Here is a 24,408-nt window from a genome sequence, read left to right as displayed (position 1 = left end):
TGTACCACGAGACGTTGCTCAATGGGTCGTATATTTGCAAGATTTTCAATTCAACGTAGAACACCGTGCAGGAGAGCGACTGAAGCATGTAGACTGTCTTAGCCGCTACCCACTGCAAGTCATGATGGTATCTTCGGAGTTAACAGCACGCATAAGGGCGTCGCAGCAGAAGGATCCTATGGTCAAGGCGATCTATGATATTCTCTCCATCCGTCCCTATGAGAACTTCAAAATAAAAGGCAGTTTGTTATTTAAAGTAGCGAATGGAGTTGATGTACTGGTGGTGCCAAAACTGATGGAAAAGGAGATCATACTGAACGCGCATAACATTGGACATTTTGCTGCACAAAAGACAATGCATACAATCCAGCAGACTTACTGGATCCCTCACCTGGAGAACAAAGTTGCACATGTTATAAATAATTGCGTACAGTGCATTGTGCACAACAAAAAGGTTGGCAAGAAAGAAGGTTTCCTTCATGTTATAGAAAAAGTCGTACTCCCGTTACATCATCATTATCTTGGCCCAATGGACTCCACTGCGAAGCAGTACAAGTATATATTTGCCATGGTGGATGGGTTTACCAAATTCGTATGGTTATACCCGACCAAAACAACAACAAGCGAAGAAGTGGTTAAGAAGCTTAGCGAATGGGCCGCAGTATTCGGAAATCCAATCCGTATTATCAGTGATCGGGGCACAGCATTCACAGCGGACGCATTTAAGCAGTATGCTGATTCAAATACTATCGGCCACGTTTGGAGTACCACAGGAGTTCCCCGCGGAAACGGTCAGATAGAACGAGTAAACCGTTCCGTGCTGGCGATTATATCGAAGTTGTCCTCGGAGCAACCAGCCAAATGGTTCAAATACGTGCCGATAGTCCAAAAATCCATAAACTCCACAGTCCACGTTGCTACTAAAAGATCACCTTTTGAGATAAAGTTTGGCGTAAAGATGCACAACTCTGCAGATAACCGAATTGTGGAAATGCTCGAAGAAGAAATGGTTGCTAATTTTGACAACGAAAGGCAATTATTACGACAAGCTGCGAAAAAATTATAAAAAACAGTACCATAAGAAGCGTAAAAGCGAATACGGATACCATATCGGCGATTTTGTGGCAATCCGTCGTACGCAATTTGTAGCAGGAAGGAAGTTGGCGAGCGAGTACCTTGGCCCATATGAGGTAACAAAAGTTAAAAGAAACGGGCGCTACGAGGTGCGAAAAGCAGCAAATGTTGAAGGACCAATAAGCACGGCCACAAGCTCTGATAACATGAAGCTTTGGAGGTATGCGGTGAACAACGAGGACCCATGGTCATCGGGGACCGATGACTAGTGCAGGATGGCCGAGTGTAAGATAGGCAGATGGGCAGTGGTGATATTGGCAAAGCGCACACAGGAGAATGGCATAGTAGAAGAGGAAGATCGACATCAGTAGTGAGTTGTCAGCCGTCGTCGGAAGGAGTCAGTTGTAAACGGTCGTTTCAAGCAGTCAGTCATCAACCGTCATATAAGCAGTCAGTAGTCAGCCGTCATAAGTAGTCGTGAGAAGTCGTAGTGCCGTTGTACAGCCGTACGCAGTTTTCTTGTATCCACCGTTGTTCGCAACAAATTTATGTAAGGTGAGAACAGATGAGGTTGCATGTCAAATTCTTTAATGTACAGAGGTGTAATGTACACACAATAAGACAAGTATAATGTACAACCATACACATTCTATGGGCTGACGTTGTTGGGGGAGAGGGTCGGTGCAGGATACCTTGACTGCGGCTAGAAAAACAGCCTGTGGGAGGGTTCTTGACCGTACACTCCATCAACACCCATAATACATAATTAATTTATAGAGATCCCTATGCCTGGAACATAGAAAAAAAGAGAGAGTTGGGGCGGCACTTGCAATAGGCTAACAGTCAAAAAAAGAAAAAAGAAAGATAATGAAAAGAATCGGAAAATGTATTAGGAAACAGCAATACCAGATGGTGTGGTTGATACGCTCTCTACCCACTCTACCAATGATTTTTCCATTGTGCGTTATTTTATGAAAAATCCCAAGAAGAGGCTACTTCGCCTGCCTTATCCCTTTACATTAGGAAAAATATATTAAATTCAAAGTCATAGTTATTTTATTCAATATATAATGAAAAATACTAAATTCCAATTAAACTTCATTCTTTTCCATTTATAAAATTCAAGTAATCATAACGTAAACAAAAGAAAAACATAATCAAACTAAAATTAAGGGTTAAAATTCATCAATAGTACAAAAGAGTTGATAAACCAAAGTTATTCTGCATAAGCAAGAGTAATTCAAAACAATGAAATATGATATCAGAGTATTCCGGTTTAAAGAAAAAGCAATAATTCATGCATAAATATATCTAGTGATAAGCATAAGTGCATCGAGAGCACAAAGATAAAAACATTAGTATCAGTCGCTAGTAAAACAGTTATACCGATCTGTATCATCATGTAACGTTGTTACTCTTCCGCGGGTATGCTCGCCGGCCAGAGTATGCTGAAATAAATTGGTAAATTAGGCACCCCAAAGTGCCGAGGTGTCCAACAAATAAAAAGAGGGCGGTATGCCAAAACTTCTCCACGTGTCTTTAATTAATCCAAAATAACAAAAATGCAGCTCGCGCTTCAGTGCGTGTTGGGCGAGACCAAAAGAAGAACTAAAAACTAGCTGAACTTAAAATTACTCGCCTTCGTGACTCCCTAATCCTTACAAAATACTTGTTCGCTTACAACTACTCGTAATGACGCGCGGCTGCTCGCTACGCAACGCGTCATTACACGTCCCCCCTTCCTGAGCGGAACACGATCCGGTTGAGGGGGGTGGCTGCCAACGCCACCATCGGGATCCTTCCTTCTTCGGCCATCCGCCGCAAGCCATGCGCCTCCGCCGGTGAAAACATTGCCCAAGCGAGGGGCTTTGTGGAGCCGCCGCACCTCTCCAGCACGACCATCGGCTGCTCGCTCGCTGTGCCATCGGGCTCTCTGCCCCACGCCACAAACACTGGCCAGGGGACCCGCGGCTGTCCACCCGCGACCCCCTATGCAGCCATTGCAGCTCCTGCAGGCATCTGGCGTACGCCAGGCGCGCCTCCACGTCTCGCATGGCCCTTCTCACCCGCTGCTGATCTTCGCGCCGCTCGCCTTGTCGCTGCTCCCGACGCCGCAGCCTCTCATCCCGCTGCTGCTCCTCCAGCCGTAGCCTCTCCTCTCGCTGCTGCTCCTCCAGCCGCGCCTGTTGCGCCCGTTGGCGTCGCTCTCGCTGCTGCTCCTCCAGCCGCGCCTGTTGTACCCGTTGGCGTCGCTCTCGCGCTCGACGGCCCCCGCGGTGCCCACGGCGGCGACGTCGGTTGCCTGCCGGCGTCGGTGATCTTGCTCGGGCGGGCGCCCGGAACTGGAAGTTCCGGGGGTCCCGATCGAATGCCATTTGTTTCTGGAGCCTGCGCCACTCTTCCAGGTCCCCGTAGCCCCTGTCCGCGTCCATGTTTCGTCGGGCCGAAGATTGCAGGGCCGATCTTAAATGCTTCCGATGTAATAAAAGCGGCCACATGTCAAAAGAATGTAAAGCAGAGAGAAGTGTCAACATGGTCTATCAGGCAAAACGCTTAAAGAAGCTTATGGTCAACAACATTGAGGTGCAAGGGCTGGTCGATACGGGCGCTGACGTCACAATATATTTTTCTACTCTACGTGGCTTGGGAAGCAATTCAACGCGACCTCTTGGATTTGTAGCCCATAAGTTTTTCGTTGTGGCTGACAGGGCCATAGAATGCGATGCACTTCTGGGATACGATTTCGTGAGCAAGTTTGGATTTACATTAACGGAAGCTGGCTACAAGTTTTCTCCCCTTGGGGAGGAAACTGACGAACCAAATCAGATAAGTATATTTAACGTAATCGAAACAAACACTGATCCACATGTACCTTCGCAGTTTAAAGATGCGGTGCAGACAATGATCGAGAGCTATAAACCAGCCGAATACAATATGACTGCTGCAGAAACTGATGTCATGCTGAAAATCGTTCCAGATGAAAACATCATGCCGTTTCAACACTCCCCAAGTCGTATTGCATTTGCTGAAGCTGAAGCAGTAAAAAAACAAATCGATGAGTGGCTCAAGGCAGAAATCATACGACCTTCTTCTTCAAATATTGCAAGCCGTATCGTCGTTGTGAAGAAAAAGGATGGAAGCAACAGAGCTTGTGTCGATTTTCGCAAGCTTAATCAAATGGTTCTGAAGGACTGTTTCTGGTTCCCATCATTGATGACGTTTTGGAAAAGCTGCAGAAGGCGCGGTACTTCACTTCAATGGATTTACAGAACGGTTTTTTCCACGTCTTGGTCGAGGAAAACAGCAAGAAGTATACTGCATTTGTTACTAAGGATGGTCTCTATGAATTCAACAGAGCACCTTTTGGCTTTTGTAATTCACCGGCTGTTTTCATACGATTTGTAAAACACGTGTTCCAAGGTTTACTAAGCGAAGATGTGATGGATTTATATATGGACGACATAATAATACACGCAGAGTCGCCGGAAGAGTGTCTCAGCAAGATGAAAAGAGTATTTGACACTGCAGCTGAAAACGCCTTACAAATAAATTGGAGAAAATGCCGTTTTCTGCAAACATCGATTAATTTCCTGGGACACACAGTTGAAGAGGGACGAATTAAGCCGGGCAAGGAGAAGACAGATGCCGTCAGCAAGTTTCCAGTGCCGAAAAATATCAGAGGAGTATAATCATTTCTTGGTCTGACAGGATTTTTTCGCAGATTCATACGGAAGTACTCTCAGATAGCAAAACCGCTCACAGATTTGTTGCGAAAAAGTGTACATTTCAAAATGGGACCTGACGAGTTGCTAGCTTTTCGTAACTTAAAAGAGGCCCTCATAGAAGAACCAATACTGCGACTGTACAACAGAGAGGCAAAAACGGAATTGCATACCGATGCATCGAAGGACGGCTTTGCAGCGGCTTTAATGCAATGGTTTGATGGTCAATTGCACCCTGTTTCATTCTGGAGTAAGAAGTCATCGGATGCAGAGTCTCGCAAGCATAGCTACATACAGGAGGCGAAGGCAATATATCTAGCAGTTAAGAAGTATCGCCATTATTTACTTGGCGTGTCGTTCAAGCTGGTTACGGACTGCGCCGCATTTAAACAGACCCTTAACAAAAACGATGTACCACGAGACGTTGCTCAATGGGTCGTATATTTGCAAGATTTTCAATTCAACGTAGAACACCGTGCAGGAGAGCGACTGAAGCATGTAGACTGTCTTAGCCGCTACCCACTGCAAGTCATGATGGTATCTTCGGAGTTAACAGCACGCATAAGGGCGTCGCAGCAGAAGGATCCTATGGTCAAGGCGATCTATGATATTCTCTCCATCCGTCCCTATGAGAACTTCAAAATAAAAGGCAGTTTGTTATTTAAAGTAGCGAATGGAGTTGATTTACTGGTGGTGCCAAAACTGATGGAAAAGGAGATCATACTGAACGCGCATAACATTGGACATTTTGCTGCACAAAAGACAATGCATACAATCCAGCAGACTTACTGGATCCCTCACCTGGAGAACAAAGTTGCACATGTTATAAATAATTGCGTACAGTGCATTGTGCACAACAAAAAGGTTGGCAAGAAAGAAGGTTTCCTTCATGTTATAGAAAAAGTCGTACTCCCGTTACATCGTCATCATCTTGGCCCAATGGACTCCACTGCGAAGCAGTACAAGTATATATTTGCCATGGTGGATGGGTTTACCAAATTCGTATGGTTATACCCGACCAAAACAACAACAAGCGAAGAAGTGGTTAAGAAGCTTAGCGAATGGGCCGCAGTATTCGGAAATCCAATCCGTATTATCAGTGATCGGGGCACAGCATTCACAGCGGACGCATTTAAGCAGTATGCTGATTCAAATACTATCGGCCACGTTTGGAGTACCACAGGAGTTCCCCGCGGAAACGGTCAGATAGAACGAGTAAACCGTTCCGAGCTGGCAATTATATCGAAGTTGTCCTCGGAGCAACCAGCCAAATGGTTCAAATACGTGCCGATAGTCCAAAAATCCATAAACTCCACAGTCCACGTTGCTACTAAAAGATCACCTTTTGAGATAATGTTTGGCGTAAAGATGCACAACTCTGCAGATAACCGAATTGTGGAAATGCTCGAAGAAGAAATGGTTGCTAATTTTGACAACGAAAGGCAATTATTACGACAAGCTGCGAAAAAATTATAAAAAACAGTACCATAAGAAGCGTAAAAGCGAATACGGATACCATATCGGCGATTTGGTGGCAATCCGTCGTACGCAATTTGTAGCAGGAAGGAAGTTGGCGAGCGAGTACCTTGGCCCATATGAGGTAACAAAAGTTAAAAGAAACGGGCGCTACGAGGTGCGAAAAGCAGCAAATGTTGAAGGACCAATAAGCACGGCCACAAGCTCTGATAACATGAAGCTTTGGAGGTATGCGGTGAACAACGAGGACCCATGGTCATCGGGGACCGATGACTAGTGCAGGATGGCCGAGTGTAAGATAGGCAGATGGGCAGTGGTGATATTGGCAAAGCGCACACAGGAGAATGGCATAGTAGAAGAGGAAGATCGACATCAGTAGTGAGTTGTCAGCCGTCGTCGGAAGGAGTCAGTTGTAAACGGTCGTTTCAAGCAGTCAGTCATCAACCGTCATATAAGCAGTCAGTAGTCAGCCGTCATAAGTAGTCGTGAGAAGTCGTAGTGCCGTTGTACAGCCGTACGCAGTTTTCTTGTATCCACCGTTGTTCGCAACAAATTTATGTAAGGTGAGAACAGATGAGGTTGCATGCCAAATTCTTTAATGTACAGAGGTGTAATGTACACACAATAAGACAAGTATAATGTACAACCATACACATTCTATGGGCTGACGTTGTTGGGGGAGAGGGTCGGTGCGGGATACCTTGACTGCGGCTAGAAAAACAGCCTGTGGGAGGGTTCTTGACCGTACACTCCATCAACACCCATAATACATAATTAATTTATAGAGATCCCTATGCCTGGAACATAGAAAAAAAGAGAGAGTTGGGGCGGCACTTGCAATAGGCTAACAGTCAAAAAAAGAAAAAAGAAAGATAATGAAAAGAATCGGAAAATGTATTAGGAAACAGCAATACCAGATGGTGTGGTTGATACGCTCTCCATTGTGCGTTATTTTATGAAAAATCCCAAGAAGAGGCTACCTGCCTTATCCCTTTACATTAGGAAAAATATATTAAATTCAAAGTCATAGTTATTTTATTCAATATATAATGAAAAATACTAAATTCCAATTAAACTTCATTCTTTTCCATTTATAAAATTCAAGTAATCATAACGTAAACAAAAGAAAAACATAATCAAACTAAAATTAAAGGTTGAAATTCATCAATAGTACAAAAGAGTTGATAAACCAAAGTTATTCTGCATAAGCAAGAGTAATTCATAATTGCGATATAAGTTTGATTCCTCAAAACAATGAAATATGATATCAGAGTATTCCGGTTTAAAGAAAAAGCAATAATTCATGCATAAATATATCTAGTGATAAGCATAAGTGCATCGAGAGCACAAAGATAAAAACATTAGTATCAGTCGCTAGTAAAACAGTTATACCGATCTGTATCATCATGTAACGTTGTTACTCTTCCGCGGGTATGCTCGCCGGCCAGAGTATGCTGAAATAAATTGGTAAATTAGGCACCCCAAAGTGCCGAGGTGTCCAACAAATAAAAAGAGGGCGGTATGCCAAAACTTCTCCACGTGTCTTTAATTAATCCAAAATAACAAAAATGCAGCTCGCGCTTCAGTGCGTGTTGGGCGAGACCAAAAGAAGAACTAAAAACTAGCTGAACTTAAAATTACTCGCCTTCGTGACTCCCTAATCCTTACAAAATACTTGTTCGCTTACAACTACTCGTAATGACGCGCGGCTGCTCGCTACGCAACGCGTCATTACACGTCCCCCCTTCCTGAGCGGAACACGATCCGGTTGAGGGGGGTGGCTGCCAACGCCACCATCGGGATCCTTCCTTCTTCGGCCATCCGCCGCAAGCCATGCGCCTCCGCCGGTGAAAACATTGCCCAAGCGAGGGGCTTTGTGGAGCCGCCGCACCTCTCCAGCACGACCATCGGCTGCTCGCTCGCTGTGCCATCGGGCTCTCTGCCCCACGCCACAAACACTGGCCAGGGGACCCGCGGCTGTCCACCCGCGACCCCCTATGCAGCCATTGCAGCTCCTGCAGGCATCTGGCGTACGCCAGGCGCGCCTCCACGTCTCGCATGGCCCTTCTCACCCGCTGCTGATCTTCGCGCCGCTCGCCTTGTCGCTGCTCCCGACGCCGCAGCCTCTCATCCCGCTGCTGCTCCTCCAGCCGTAGCCTCTCCTCTCGCTGCTGCTCCTCCAGCCGCGCCTGTTGCGCCCGTTGGCGTCGCTCTCGCTGCTGCTCCTCCAGCCGCGCCTGTTGTACCCGTTGGCGTCGCTCTCGCGCTCGACGGCCCCCGCGGTGCCCACGGCGGCGACGTCGGTTGCCTGCCGGCGTCGGTGATCTTGCTCGGGCGGGCGCCCGGAACTGGAAGTTCCGGGGGTCCCGATCGAATGCCATTTGTTTCTGGAGCCTGCGCCACTCTTCCAGGTCCCCGTAGCCCCTGTCCGCGTCCATGTTTCGTCGGGCCGAAGATTGCAGGGCCGATCTTAAATGCTTCCGATGTAATAAAAGCGGCCACATGTCAAAAGAATGTAAAGCAGAGAGAAGTGTCAACATGGTCTATCAGGCAAAACGCTTAAAGAAGCTTATGGTCAACAACATTGAGGTGCAAGGGCTGGTCGATACGGGCGCTGACGTCACAATATATTTTTCTACTCTACGTGGCTTGGGAAGCAATTCAACGCGACCTCTTGGATTTGTTATTGCCGAAGTTTTGATCGACGACATGAAAGTAGCCCATAAGTTTTTCGTTGTGGCTGACAGGGCCATAGAATGCGATGCACTTCTGGGATACGATTTCGTGAGCAAGTTTGGATTTACATTAACGGAAGCTGGCTACAAGTTTTCTCCCCTTGGGGAGGAAACTGACGAACCAAATCAGATAAGTATATTTAACGTAATCGAAACAAACACTGATCCACATGTACCTTCGCAGTTTAAAGATGCGGTGCAGACAATGATCGAGAGCTATAAACCAGCCGAATACAATATGACTGCTGCAGAAACTGATGTCATGCTGAAAATCGTTCCAGATGAAAACATCATGCCGTTTCAACACTCCCCAAGTCGTATTGCATTTGCTGAAGCTGAAGCAGTAAAAAAACAAATCGATGAGTGGCTCAAGGCAGAAATCATACGACCTTCTTCTTCAAATATTGCAAGCCGTATCGTCGTTGTGAAGAAAAAGGATGGAAGCAACAGAGCTTGTGTCGATTTTCGCAAGCTTAATCAAATGGTTCTGAAGGACTGTTTTCTGGTTCCCATCATTGATGACGTTTGGAAAAGCTGCAGAAGGCGCGGTACTTCACTTCAATGGATTTACAGAACGGTTTTTTTCCACGTCTTGGTCGAGGAAAACAGCAAGAAGTATACTGCATTTGTTACTAAGGATGGTCTCTATGAATTCAACAGAGCACCTTTTGGCTTTTGTAATTCACCGGCTGTTTTCATACGATTTGTAAAACACGTGTTCCAAGGTTTACTAAGCGAAGATGTGATGGATTTATATATGGACGACATAATAATACACGCAAAGACGCCGGAAGAGTGTCTCAGCAAGATGAAAAGAGTATTTGACACTGCAGCTGCAAACGCCTTACAAATAAATTGGAGAAAATGCCGTTTTCTGCAAACATCGATTAATTTCCTGGGACACACAGTTGAAGAGGGACGAATTAAGCCGGGCAAGGAGAAGACAGATGCCGTCAGCAAGTTTCCAGTGCCGAAAAATATCAGAGGAGTATAATCATTTCTTGGTCTGACAGGATTTTTTCGCAGATTCATACGGAAGTACTCTCAGATAGCAAAACCGCTCACAGATTTGTTGCGAAAAAGTGTACATTTCAAAATGGGACCTGACGAGTTGCTAGCTTTTCGTAACTTAAAAGAGGCCCTCATAGAAGAACCAATACTGCGACTGTACAACAGAGAGGCAAAAACGGAATTGCATACCGATGCATCGAAGGACGGCTTTGCAGCGGCTTTAATGCAATGGTTTGATGGTCAATTGCACCCTGTTTCATTCTGGAGTAAGAAGTCATCGGATGCAGAGTCTCGCAAGCATAGCTACATACAGGAGGCGAAGGCAATATATCTAGCAGTTAAGAAGTATCGCCATTATTTACTTGGCGTGTCGTTCAAGCTGGTTACGGACTGCGCCGCATTTAAACAGACCCTTAACAAAAACGATGTACCACGAGACGTTGCTCAATGGGTCGTATATTTGCAAGATTTTCAATTCAACGTAGAACACCGTGCAGGAGAGCGACTGAAGCATGTAGACTGTCTTAGCCGCTACCCACTGCAAGTCATGATGGTATCTTCGGAGTTAACAGCACGCATAAGGGCGTCGCAGCAGAAGGATCCTATGGTCAAGGCGATCTATGATATTCTCTCCATCCGTCCCTATGAGAACTTCAAAATAAAAGGCAGTTTGTTATTTAAAGTAGCGAATGGAGTTGATGTACTGGTGGTGCCAAAACTGATGGAAAAGGAGATCATACTGAACGCGCATAACATTGGACATTTTGCTGTACAAAAGACAATGCATACAATCCAGCAGACTTACTGGATCCCTCACCTGGAGAACAAAGTTGCACATGTTATAAATAATTGCGTACAGTGCATTGTGCACAACAAAAAGGTTGGCAAGAAAGAAGGTTTCCTTCATGTTATAGAAAAAGTCGTACTCCCGTTACACACGCTGCACGTGGATCATCTTGGCCCAATGGACTCCACTGCGAAGCAGTACAAGTATATATTTGCCATGGTGGATGGGTTTACCAAATTCGTATGGTTATACCCGACCAAAACAACAACAAGCGAAGAAGTGGTTAAGAAGCTTAGCGAATGGGCCGCAGTATTCGGAAATCCAATCCGTATTATCAGTGATCGGGGCACAGCATTCACAGCGGACGCATTTAAGCAGTATGCTGATTCAAATACTATCGGCCACGTTTGGAGTACCACAGGAGTTCCCCGCGGAAACGGTCAGATAGAACGAGTAAACCGTTCCGAGCTGGCAATTATATCGAAGTTGTCCTCGGAGCAACCAGCCAAATGGTTCAAATACGTGCCGATAGTCCAAAAATCCATAAACTCCACAGTCCACGTTGCTACTAAAAGATCACCTTTTGAGATAATGTTTGGCGTAAAGATGCACAACTCTGCAGATAACCGAATTGTGGAAATGCTCGAAGAAGAAAAGGTTGCTAATTTTGACAACGAAAGGCAATTATTACGACAAGCTGCGAAAAAATTATAAAAAACAGTACCATAAGAAGCGTAAAAGCGAATACGGATACCATATCGGCGATTTGGTGGCAATCCGTCGTACGCAATTTGTAGCAGGAAGGAAGTTGGCGAGCGAGTACCTTGGCCCATATGAGGTAACAAAAGTTAAAAGAAACGGGCGCTACGAGGTGCGAAAAGCAGCAAATGTTGAAGGACCAATAAGCACGGCCACAAGCTCTGATAACATGAAGCTTTGGAGGTATGCGGTGAACAACGAGGACCCATGGTCATCGGGGACCGATGACTAGTGCAGGATGGCCGAGTGTAAGATAGGCAGATGGGCAGTGGTGATATTGGCAAAGCGCACACAGGAGAATGGCATAGTAGAAGAGGAAGATCGACATCAGTAGTGAGTTGTCAGCCGTCGTCGGAAGGAGTCAGTTGTAAACGGTCGTTTCAAGCAGTCAGTCATCAACCGTCATATAAGCAGTCAGTAGTCAGCCGTCATAAGTAGTCGTGAGAAGTCGTAGTGCCGTTGTACAGCCGTACGCAGTTTTCTTGTATCCACCGTTGTTCGCAACAAATTTATGTAAGGTGAGAACAGATGAGGTTGCATGCCAAATTCTTTAATGTACAGAGGTGTAATGTACACACAATAAGACAAGTATAATGTACAACCATACACATTCTATGGGCTGACGTTGTTGGGGGAGAGGGTCGGTGCGGGATACCTTGACTGCGGCTAGAAAAACAGCCTGTGGGAGGGTTCTTGACCGTACACTCCATCAACACCCATAATACATAATTAATTTATAGAGATCCCTATGCCTGGAACATAGAAAAAAAGAGAGAGTTGGGGCGGCACTTGCAATAGGCTAACAGTCAAAAAAAGAAAAAAGAAAGATAATGAAAAGAATCGGAAAATGTATTAGGAAACAGCAATACCAGATGGTGTGGTTGATACGCTCTCAACCCACTCTACCAATGATTTTTCCATTGTGCGTTATTTTATGAAAAATCCCAAGAAGAGGCTACTTCGCCTGCCTTATCCCTTTACATTAGGAAAAATATATTAAATTCAAAGTCATAGTTATTTTATTCAATATATAATGAAAAATACTAAATTCCAATTAAATTTCATTCTTTTCCATTTATAAAATTCAAGTAATCATAACGTAAACAAAAGAAAAACATAATCAAACTAAAATTAAAGGTTAAAATTCATCAATAGTACAAAAGAGTTGATAAACCAAAGTTATTCTGCATAAGCAAGAGTAATTCATAATTGCGATATAAGTTTGATTCCTCAAAACAATGAAATATGATATCAGAGTATTCCGGTTTAAAGAAAAAGCAATAATTCATGCATAAATATATCTAGTGATAAGCATAAGTGCATCGAGAGCACAAAGATAAAAACATTAGTATCAGTCGCTAGTAAAACAGTTATACCGATCTGTATCATCATGTAACGTTGTTACTCTGCCGAGGGTATGCTCGCCGGCCAGAGTATGCTGAAATAAATTGGTAAATTAGGCACCCCAAAGTGCCGAGGTGTCCAACAAATAAAAAGAGGGCGGTATGCCAAAACTTCTCCACGTGTCTTTAATTAATCCAAAATAACAAAAATGCAGCTCGCGCTTCAGTGCGTGTTGGGCGAGACCAAAAGAAGAACTAAAAACTAGCTGAACTTAAAATTACTCGCCTTCGTGACTCCCTAATCCTTACAAAATACTTGTTCGCTTACAACTACTCGTAATGACGCGCGGCTGCTCGCTACGCAACGCGTCATTACACGTCCCCCCTTCCTGAGCGGAACACGATCCGGTTGAGGGGGGTGGCTGCCAACGCCTCCATCGGGATCCTTCCTTCTTCGGCCATCCGCCGCAAGCCATGCGCCTCCGCCGGTGAAAACATTGCCCAAGCGAGGGGCTTTGTGGAGCCGCCGCACCTCTCCAGCACGACCATCGGCTGCTCGCTCGCTGTGCCATCGGGCTCTCTGCCCCACGCCACAAACACTGGCCAGGGGACCCGCGGCTGTCCACCCGCGACCCCCTATGCAGCCATTGCAGCTCCTGCAGGCATCTGGCGTACGCCAGGCGCGCCTCCACGTCTCGCATGGCCCTTCTCACCCGCTGCTGCTCTTCGCGCCGCTCGCCTTGTCGCTGCTCCCGACGCCGCAGCCTCTCATCCCGCTGCTGCTCCTCCAGCCGTAGCCTCTCCTCTCGCTGCTGCTCCTCCAGCCGCGCCTGTTGCGCCCGTTGGCGTCGCTCTCGCTGCTGCTCCTCCAGCCGCGCCTGTTGTACCCGTTGGCGTCGCTCTCGCGCTCGACGGCCCCCGCGGTGCCCACGGCGGCGACGTCGGTTGCCTGTCGGCGTCGGTGATCTTGCTCGGGCGGGCGCCCGGAACTCGAAGTTCCGGGGGTCCCGATCGAATGCCATTTGTTTCTGGAGCCTGCGCCACTCTTCCAGGTCCCCATAGCCCCTGTCCGCGTCCATGTTTCGTCGCTTTTTTTTTTTTAATTTATATTATTTTCTCCAAATTTTCCGACGCGCCGGTCTCCTCGTGTAATCTTGTTGTGACAGCTGTTTTGTTAGCGCTGCCAACTCTCGCGGTTTGCCAGTACTACACATGCCCGGCGGTCTATCGTCGGTGTTACCACTCGCAGACTGATGCGATAGTGGCCGGTGCTGCCACTTATCGCATCTCCACGATAACACTTTATCGACGGCCACCTGTCGCTCTGGCAACTCGAAATCACCGCCCACATGTTTATGTTGTGCTTGGCTTCCGGTCCTGGGCTATTTTTCTGCGTTGTGCCCAACCTCCTTTTCGTCGTGTTTGTCCAGCTGATCGCCCGGTCCTTGTCCATCCGCGGTGCCCCTGGCATATTTGGCGCTGTTTTGGTATCTCGACTGGTGTGGTAATTCATGTCGCTTCATCAGGCCTGGAACGTAACAACAAGTTTTATCTAATTATGTTTTAGGCTTACATGGGCATCTTCTTCGGCCAGAACGGCCACTTTGCCGCTCCCGCTTGGGTGGACGCCGGTTGTATTGCTGTTGCTGCTGTCGGTGTGGCCGCTAGGGCCCTGGTTGCTATAACTGCTGTCGAGGCTGTCGTGCGGCTGCTGCGACCGCGGCTGCTGTCGTCGTGTTCGTTGACATGGCCGATTTTGTTGCCCGGACTGCCGCTGTGGCTGCGGAGATTGGTGTTGCGGCTGCTGTTGTGGTCGCTGAGCAATGGACTGCTGTGGCTGCTGTGAAGCTGTCGGTGGCGTGGTCCTGGTGACCATACTAACGCTGCCTCTGTCGTCGCTGCCTTCGTCGGCTTCGCTGTCTTCACCGCATTCACCGCTTTTAGATCCCGCACATGTGCCGTTCTACCTCTGCCGCCCGCCACTGGTTGTACACGCACTATGACTGGGGATATAAATGCTCGCACCGTGAATGGTCCATCGAAGCGAGGCGCCAGCTTGGCCGCAAACTGCTCGGCTGCGTTGGACAGGTGATGCTGTCGCACGAGCAACTCGCCGCCCAGTTTGGGTCGCCACTCGCGTCTCCGCAGATTGTACTGGCATGCCTGATCCTCGCTGGCCACCCCTTGGTTTCTTCTTGCTATACGGGCAACAAACTGTAGCAGCGTCGCGTGTGTTTCGGGACTACCTGGTGCTGCCTCAGGGGCGTCAGGATCCCTGCTGTACAGTGTGTGTGGATGCCGTGGTTCTCTCCCAAATAGGATGAAAGCCGGTGAGTAGCCCGTTGCGTCTGAAATTGCTGTATTAATGGCCAATTGTGCTTCCGGCAGTTGTTCGTCCCACGTGTTGTGCTGCCCGTCCGCCAGCTGAGCAATCAATGTTTTGACCGTTCTATTGGTCCGCTCCGTGGGATTCTCCTGAGGTGTGTATGGTGCCGTCAGTTGTTGCTGTATGCTGTATTGCTCGTAAACTGGGCTCCATTGTCTGTAATGAGCTTTCTTGGTGTGCCAAACCCTGCCAGAATCCGCTCTCGCAAAGCCAGCTTCACTGCCGCTGCCGTCGCCTTGCGGATGGGGACCAGTTCTGCCCATTTACTGAACTTATCGACCAGGACCAGTAGATACGCGTTGCCTCGTTTGGATCGCGGCAGCGGCCCCACAAAATCGGCGCAGACGACGTCCCACGCTGCCTCCGCTGGTTTGAAGTGCATCTTGCCTGCCGTCAGCTGTTGCTGGCTTTATAGCGTTGGCACAACAGGCACTGGTGCACATACTTCGCTACGTCGCGATACAGACCAGGCCAGTGGTATCGGTCTGGAACGCGTGCACAGGTTCGGCGTACTCCCATATGGCCCGCCGTTGCGTCGTCGTGGCATTCCCTCAGCACCTCCTGTCGTAGAGGCGCGGCCACGCATAGCCTCCATGGTGACACCTCATCTTCTCCTAGCACGTGGGCGATGCGGCGGTACAGCCTGTCGTTCTGTATGGCGTAATCTGGGTACTTGCTGGGACTCTCCAACACCGCTGCCGTCAGCCGCTGTAACCATTTACAAGTTGGTGCTGCCTCTGACTCCACGTGTGCACGGCCGATCACCTCGCGTGGTTGTCGTGGCAGTGCGTCGGCCACCACATTCAAGGCTCCTTTTCGGTACTGGACATCGGTGTACTGCTGCAGCTCCAAAGCCCAACGTGCGATGCGGCCGGTGGGGCTCTCAATCGAGTTGAGCCAACGCAACGCCAAGTGATCGGTCACGACAGTGAAATGGTAGCCTTCCAAATAGTGTCGCAGTTTTCGGATTCCCCAAACAATTGCGAGGCACTAGGAAATTACGTGTTCGTGGCCGTCTATGTCTTGCGTCAGAACCGCGCCCAGCCCACACTCGCTGGCGTCCGTCTGTAGGCAGAAACGTCGAGAGAAATCGGGGCACGGCAACACCGGAGCTTCCATCAACTGCTTCTGGATACACTGGAATGCCTCCTGCTGCTGTTTTCCCCAACTCCACTTGTGGCCCTTCTTCAACAGTTCGGTAAGGGGCCCAACCGTTGTGGCGAAATTTGGTACGAAGCGTCGATACCACGAGGCCATTCCAATGTACTGCCGCAATTGTTTCAGATTTGATGGCGGCTTCAGCTCGTGGATAGCTGCTACCTTCTCCGGATCCGTTTGGATGCCCGCCTCCGTCACTAGATGCCCCAGGTACCTAATGGATTTACGAAAGAATTCGCACTTATCTCGATTTATTCGCAGATTGGCCGCCCGCAGTCGCCGGAACACCTCGCGCAAGTTGCTCAAGTGTTCCTCGAACGTCCTGCCGACCACCACTATGTCGTCGAGGTATGCAAACGCGTGCGGTGCCATGTCCGGGCCGATGACGCTGTCCAACGCCCTCTGGAATGTTGCGGGCGAAGAATGCAGGCCGAACGGCATCACACGCCACTGGAACAGCCCGCGTCCTGGCACCGTGAATGCTGTATATCGCTGGCTTTCACGCTCCATCGGAATCTGCCAGTACCCATTCCGCAAATCGATGCTACTTATGTATTTGGCCTGGCGCAGCTGCTCCAAAATGTGCTGGATCCGCGGAATTGGGTACGCATCTGGTTCTGAGCGTTCGTTCAGCTGTCGGTAGTCGATGCACATCCTCCAGGCGCCTGTCTTCTTGCGCACCAACACGATAGGTGCGCTGTAGGCACTATCGGATTGCTCGATGCAGCCCTTTGCCAGCAATTCGTCGACTTCTTGATTGATCACTGCCTGCATGGCCGGATTCCGGGGGTAGTACCGCTGTTTGATGGGACGCTCGTCTTTCATCCGGATTGTGTGCACCGCCGCCGACGAGACTCCTGAGATGCTCTCAAAGCTTGCCAGTTCCCCCTCGATGAACTTGGCGGCCGTCTGGTTCTGCTGCTCCGTTAGGTGGGCGGCTATAGTGAGCCCCACCTGTTCGCTTGTCACCAAGGCTGCATGTCGGGCTCTGCGATTTCGCCTCTGCCGTCTGCGTGGCTGTGGATCGTTCGTTCGCAGTTCTACAGTTTGGCCGCCCACAGTCACCGCCCCGTTGGCCATTTGGACGTAATCCAGTCCCAATGTGAGCTCATCTATGCATCCGGGGAGTGTGAGCAGCGGCAGTACTACACGACTGTCGCCCACCGTGACCGTCGCCTTCGTTTCCTCACGGACCGTCTTCTGTGTCCCGTCAGCCATGGACACAGTCACGCTCACGGACCGTACATTTTCTCCATCTGGCGCCCGCAGGCGTTGCGCCAGCCTCGGACTCGCGAAGCTGCGTGTCGCTCCGGTGTCCACGACCGCCTCTACCAGTACACCATCACAGTCTACTGATAGCGCGGCCGCTACCCTGCGTGTCGTTGTTAATTGGAATTTGCCTGCGTGAGCTCGCCGGCTGTTGATGTGGGACGAGCCCCCCTGGCGTTTCCCGTCGCGCGTCGGCAGCATTCGTTCGCACGCACCCCTATCTTACCACAGTCCCAATAGTAGAACTGTTGAGAGTTTGGGCACGCGTCCATACTGTGCGCTCCCATCCCGCAACGTCTGCAGATGGGAGGGCGACGATGCGTGTCCGCTGGGCCAACCGCCACCGTCTGTGGGATCGGCGTAGGGTGTGTTGCGTTCGTCTCATCATTGCCGGCCGCCTGTGACCGTGCTAAGACTGCTTGGTACACGCCCTGTGCCGCCTGTACGTACCCATGGAGTGAGCTCACTTCTTCGCCTGCCAGGCGGAGATTGGCGCGTATTTCTGGTAGCCCGTTGGCGTGGACAAGTCTCAGCTGCTCCTCTGCAGTCATCTCCGCGCCGCGCATCAGTCGTTGCATCGCTCGGACATACTCGATAGGGCCCTCTGATGCGCCCTGGACCCGGCTGTATGCTTCCCGCCGGCGCTCTTCTATGTGGGGACCCGCTGGATACTCATTTAGTAGGTCTTGGCGGAACTCGGCCCACCGTTGTGCCAAATTGCGTCTTGACCACTCCCACTCCTTCGCCTCGCCAACCAGGACTTCCGGTAACACGGTCACCAACTCATCTAATCGCACGTTGCTCATCTCTGCCTTATCTTCCAGATCCCGGAGGAACGTTCTTGGGTCCCCGCTGCCGTCAAATCGGACGCCCCACTGGGCTACCTGTGTCTGCAGCGCGGATCGTCTGTCTCGTTCGGCTGATGTTGGCGCATGTTGTTCTGCCACCGCCTGCGCACTCGCGAGCGGCGGCGCTGGAGTTGGTGCTGTTGGGTCATCTTCGTCAGGTGCATCACCAGCAGGAGCAGCAAACGCGGTGGACGCGCAGATCTGGCTCAACAGTTTCTGGAAACCATCCTCCATGGTCTGGGCCAACCGGTGGGTGTACTGCGCCAACGCAACTGTCATCGAATCGGCAATTGCTTGTGCCAGGTCTACCGTTGAGGGCACTGGAGCCACTGTTGGCGTCGCTGAGGCTGCCGTGGGCTTGGCTGCGGCAGCTTCAGGCGAGGCCGCGACCGCTACCGAAATGGTCGGCACTGTCGCTGGAGTTAGCGATGTCGTCCACGTTGGGTGCAGCTCGCACCGGGACCACGGCTGGTGTCGTGTTTGCCTCTGTCACGGCGAGCAGCCCCTCCGGTACGTCCTCTTGTTTCGGGACTCCCAGCCGTCCGCCGGGCACCGGGCTCAACTGGCCTGCCGCCGCGGTACGCGACGACATGTTTTCGTGATATGCCGCTAGGCGGGGTCGGTACTCTTCTTTGGCCGACTTCACGAACGTGGAAAGCCGCGACCGCAACGCCTCCACGTTGCCGGTCTCCTCGATTTCGAACTAGCGCATCACCGCGCTGAGCTCTTCCTTCCGCAGCACACGTACCCAGCTCGTTCGTAGCATCGTAGGTCCACGCTCTCTTCCCTACTTGGTCGGATCTAACCTCAAACTTCTTTGGAGTCCCTGCTCGGGCGCCACTTGTAACGTTGTTACTCTGCCGCGGGTATGCTCGCCGGCCAGAGTATGCTGAAATAAATTAGGCACCCCAAAGTGCCGAGGTATCCAACAAATAACAGTATATTAATTAACTTCTCTAGAATAAAAAGTTCTAAGTACAGCAAATACATATGATTGAATTATAGCAACAGCTGATTCAAGGACTAATAAAGCAATTTGTGCAATTAGTAAAAATGTTTGATCGCTCAGATCATCCAAAGTTGCCGGTAGGCAAAGTGAAGGGGTCCCTCGTCGCGACGATCAAATCAAAGATGTATGTGTGTATATAAGTACCCTTGTACTTATATGCACGAACGCACTGGCTTGTGTATGCACTGAAGAGCACCGAAACGAAAGAAAGTAAACTGCACAAATCGACTTCCAATTTTCAAGTGCTTTATTGCTAGCCATGCAAGCCTTAGCATACGCATAACATAATGTGGACATTAACTTAACAGCGACCAAGAGACTAACATAAACAGCTGTTATTACAAATTAACATTTATGAGCGCTTACAACTAATTACTTACAAACGGCTTAAGTCTACAATTCAATGATAATTCAAACAACTTATATCTACAATTCAGATTATTTCAACAAACTTAAATCTATACTTAAGTATAAAGGCATGAAATGCCCTTACATCGGCCGCGTTGAAGCGATTCGCTTCAAAACAGCTCGACTGGCAGAGGCGTCAAGCGATGAATTGCCCTCTTAAATTCTCCTGCCTTCGTCCGTACTATCGCCACGCGCACTTTTCCATCTGCGCCTTTTATCGCCTCTTCGACGACTCCCAGCATCCACTGCTGAGGCGGCGCGTTGTCCTCGTGGACGAGTACGATCGTTCCGTTTTCCAGATCTGGCCGACCTACTGCCCACTTTTGGCGCTGCTGCAGGCTCAGCAGGTAGTCTTTTGACCAGTCTGCCCAAAACCGCTGCTTGATGCCTGAGATCAGCTGCCAGCGTTGCAAGTAGGTCAGCCTGTCGTCTCTCACGGGCTGCCCTGACCCGGTTGGCAGCGGCACGAGCGTTCCGCCTACGAGTAGGTGAGCTGGAGTTATCGCCTCGCCGTCGTTGGGATTGGCTCCGTCCACCACGATTGGCCGCGAATTGAGGATGGCCTTCACCTCTACCAGTACGGTTGCTAGCTCGTCCTGCCGCAGCTTGGCGCTTCCTATTGCCTTGAGGAGGAGCCCCTTTGCCGACTTTACCGCCGCTTCCCATAGGCCGCCGAAATGCGGCGCTCGAGGGGGAATAAACTGGAACGTTATTCCTTTGGTGGCAGCATACGACCTGATGGCATCCTGGGTGCTGATGAAAGTGGCCCGGAACTCCTCCAGCAAGCGCGCTGCACCCACAAAATTGGCGGCATTGTCGCAGTATAGCTGCTTGACTGCTCCACGGCGACCCACAAACCTGGATAAACACATTATAAAAGAATTAGCAGTCAAGTCAGAAAACGATATCAATGTGCACAGCTTTGGACGTAAAACAAACAAAGACGGCAACGTACATCTTAACTGGCGCTCTGCCACGTATCCCCAGCGTAACAGGAATTGGACCACAAAAGTCCACTCCGCTGACTTCAAACGGCTTACATCCATGTAGCCGATCAGCAGGTAAATTTCCCATTATTTGGTTGGCTAGTATTGGCTTGTATCGAAAACAATGCACATACTGCCGAACCACTGCGCTGCACGCTTGCTTAGCGTTTACTAGCCAAGTATTCTGGCGAAAAATAGCCAAGAGCGCACGAGGGCCTGCATGGCAATTGGTAACGTGCAAGTATCGCATATATAAATTAACAAATCGCCATCCCTTTGGCATGAGTAATGGGAATCTCGCATTGTGGGGCAACGACGCTTTGAGTAAACGGCCGCCAACTCGTACCAACATCAAAGTTCGCTTTCCATACTGATACGGACTCAGAAATGGATTAAGCTTTTGGTACGATGGTTACAGGATCACCGACTTGTCTAATTTGACTATTTCGGCTGCGAGAGCAGTATGCTGGATCACGTGCACAATAGCCAAAAAGGCGAAGTGCAATTCAGCCGAAGTTGGCACAAGCGATATGTGTCCTGACCCCTTTCCGTTTATAAGTCGAAACATGAACGACACTATGCGGAGAATTTTTAAGTACGACGACGACCTTTCAATTAAATTTAAAATTGCTTCTCCAGCACTGATTGCTCTTTGGTCAACTTAATTTGAGAATTAGTTGGCCAAAGGTTCTGGTCATACTGTAAAAACTTTGGACCACCAAACCAATGTGAATCAATCAATTCTGCAGTGGTACAACCACGCGAAGTTAAGTCAGCTGGATTTTCTGCAGTCGGTACATGGCGCCAAGTGGCGTCTGATGTCAATTCCTGTATGGTAGCAACTCTATTGGCGACAAATGTATTCAAATGTGAAGGATGAGTTTGCAACCAATGCAGGACTACCTCTGAATCAAACCAAAATACGATTTGGTCAACAGGCACATGGAGAAGATGCCGAGCTTTTTCCCACAAATTTGCTAGCAACTGTGCTGCGCACAATTCTAAGCGTGGCACCGACTTTGTCTTCAGAGGCGCTACCTTCGACTTTGCAGTCAGCAACTTCACAGTTACTGTGTGCTCTCGCTCAATTCGCAGGTAAATACAGCACCCATAAGCCCTTGTCGATGCGTCGGCAAAGCCATGAACCTGACACTTTGTGCCTTTGGTGACGCCAACATATCGGGGAATGCGTATAGCTTCAATCTCACAAAATGACTGCGCAATTGACTGCAAGTCGGACAGTAAATGGTCGGGAATTTGGTCATCCCAAGCGGATTTTTGAAGCCAAATTTCTTGCATCCGAATTTTTGGTCGAGTGATAATCGGACAAAGTAAACCAAGAGGGTCGTATAATCTGGATATAAACGACAAAATCGAGCGCTTGGTGGGGGCAATGTTTGTCGACATGTTCGACATCGAATATTTAAAAGCGTCTTCACGCGGGCTCCAAATGAGCCCCAACGTCTTCGTATCCTCCTGATGGCCGATCACCATTTCGTCAGAAGGCGACGCTTTAAATGTTTCACAATTTGATGCCCATTTCGTTAAGGTGAAACCGAATGATTCGAGCACTGAAACTAGCTGATTCCGTAGCATTCGCAATTCTTCTACTGTGTCTGCTCCAGATAGCAGATCATCTACATAGATATCGCTAGCCAGCGACTTTGATGCCAATGGATGGGAAACCGCATGTAGCTCACTCAGGTACTTTAAGCAACGAATTGCCAAAAAAGGTGCCGAAGCAGTACCGTATGTTACCGTGTTTAAACGATACAATTGGAGTGGTTCAGTGGAGTTGCTTCTCCAAATAATAAGTTGGAATTTGCGATGCGATTCGTTGATTTTGACTTGTCGGTACATTTTTGCAATGTCTGCCGACAGGGCGAATAGATGAAGTCGAAATCGCAACAATGTTGAGTATAGACATGGCTGTATGGTTGGACCAACCATCAGGATGTCATTTAAAGACAATTGTGACGACGTCTTGCTAGACGCGTCGAAAACCACTTGGTACGGTATAAAATAATGCGGCTCTCTCGGTACACTGTTCTCAATGGCACTCATATGGCCCAACGAAATGTACTCTTTCATAAAGGTAATGTACATCGACTGTGTATCAGGCTGCTTTGCCATTCTTCTTTCCAGAGCCAAAAACCGCCTTAAGGCTGACTCATACGAATTTACGAGACTTTTGGGACTGGATTTTTCTCGCAAAGCACTTGTTCTGGGGTGTACAAACTCTGGTCGGACAAATTTGGAACTTCTTCCAACTCCCAGCCAAGTGCCGTAAATTGCAAAGCCGGCGAGTCACTGGTACCCTTTATTTGCCCTTCTCGTAGCAAATCAAAAAATGCATCTGCCCCAAGTAGCAGATCTATGCGTTGCGGCCGATGGAATTGCGGATCTGCCAATTCACAACCGTTAGGCACGTCAACGTCTACTACCAGTTTTTCAGTCTGGTACGAAGAAATGTTATTCAACACTGTAAATTCTGCCGTCAGCTCAAATTTGTCAATTCGAGAAGCTATAGAAGTTTGAACGATATGACGTACTTCAGACTTTTGTTTGCCTATGTCTAATAAACAAATGTCTTTGCGCTCCCTCTTAAGCTTTAGGACTCTGGCCAAGTCCTCGGTCTTAAAATTGACCTGCGAACCAGAGTCTAAAAGTGCCCTGGCTAATTGGTAGGAACCTGACTGGTCCATTACCTTAACAATTGCTGTTGCTAAGATTACTTGGTCAGTCACTGTCGTGGCGTGGTTTACCGCCGACGTTTGTGTTGGTACTGCCGATTGTGCTACCAACGTGTGACTAGAAGCCGCAGCTTGCGAAATGTTCGAACTATATTCGTACTTGTGCAAGAGCGTGTGATGCGGCTTCGAACAGACTCTGCAACAACCAGACTTGCAGGATTTAGTCGTATGACCTTTTCGCACACAGTTTATGCACAACTGGACCCGTTTCACAAACTTAAAAGGCTCATCTCTAGCGATCGCTGAAAATTGAGGACATACTTGTATGTAGTGGTTATTCGACTGACAAAACGGACACTTAGGGGTCAATGGCTGACTTGGTTGTGCTACTGCCAACGCCGTTTTACCATTCCTTTTTGACCCATCGGAACTTGGCTTCTTAGGCCGGCCAGACGATGCCTCCTCAGCAGACAGATGCTGGTAGCGTTTATTAAGAGTGGCCTCGCATTCTTCCCAAGATGGAAGTTGACTGTAGTCAAGGCCCTCTTCCCATTTGGATCGAGTGATTTAGTCAACTTTACCCATAACCAAATGTATGAGAATGACGTTTGCTATTTGCTTCTCATCACCCAATGACAACAGCGATTCATAAATTGCCCTTACATTATCTATTAGGGAGCGCAAAGATGAAGCAGACGGCCCTTGCATTTTGGGCAAGTCGAACAGCTTGGACACGCTGTCGAA

The 24,408-nt window shown here is 48.8% G+C and overlaps 2 protein-coding genes across 2 annotated transcripts; both read right to left on the bottom strand.

Annotated features, from left to right (window-relative positions):
• Window positions 1-1,857: 1,857 nt before the first annotated feature.
• Window positions 1,858-8,710, bottom strand: LOC115633559 (trichohyalin-like). The gene is made up of 3 exons (XM_030531016.1): window positions 8,345-8,710; window positions 3,141-3,545; window positions 1,858-1,863 (listed from the first exon to the last, which is right to left on the bottom strand). The coding sequence occupies exons 1-3, from the start codon at window positions 8,708-8,710 to the stop codon at window positions 1,858-1,860; spliced, it is 777 nt and encodes a 258-aa protein (XP_030386876.1).
• Window positions 8,711-14,429: 5,719 nt separating this feature from the next.
• Window positions 14,430-19,160, bottom strand: LOC115633566 (angiomotin-like). The gene is made up of 4 exons (XM_030531024.1): window positions 19,151-19,160; window positions 18,605-18,984; window positions 14,481-14,687; window positions 14,430-14,435 (listed from the first exon to the last, which is right to left on the bottom strand). The coding sequence occupies exons 1-4, from the start codon at window positions 19,158-19,160 to the stop codon at window positions 14,430-14,432; spliced, it is 603 nt and encodes a 200-aa protein (XP_030386884.1).
• Between the last annotated feature and the right edge of the window lie 5,248 nt (window positions 19,161-24,408).

This window comes from Scaptodrosophila lebanonensis, unplaced genomic scaffold (genome assembly GCF_003285725.1).
Source record: "Scaptodrosophila lebanonensis strain 11010-0011.00,11010-0021.00 unplaced genomic scaffold, SlebRS2 tig00001445-arrow-arrow-pilon, whole genome shotgun sequence".
Taxonomy (NCBI): Eukaryota; Metazoa; Arthropoda; class Insecta; order Diptera; family Drosophilidae; genus Scaptodrosophila; species Scaptodrosophila lebanonensis.
The sequence above is the reverse complement of the archived record's forward strand: the minus strand, read 5'-3'. Positions and strand labels throughout refer to the sequence as shown.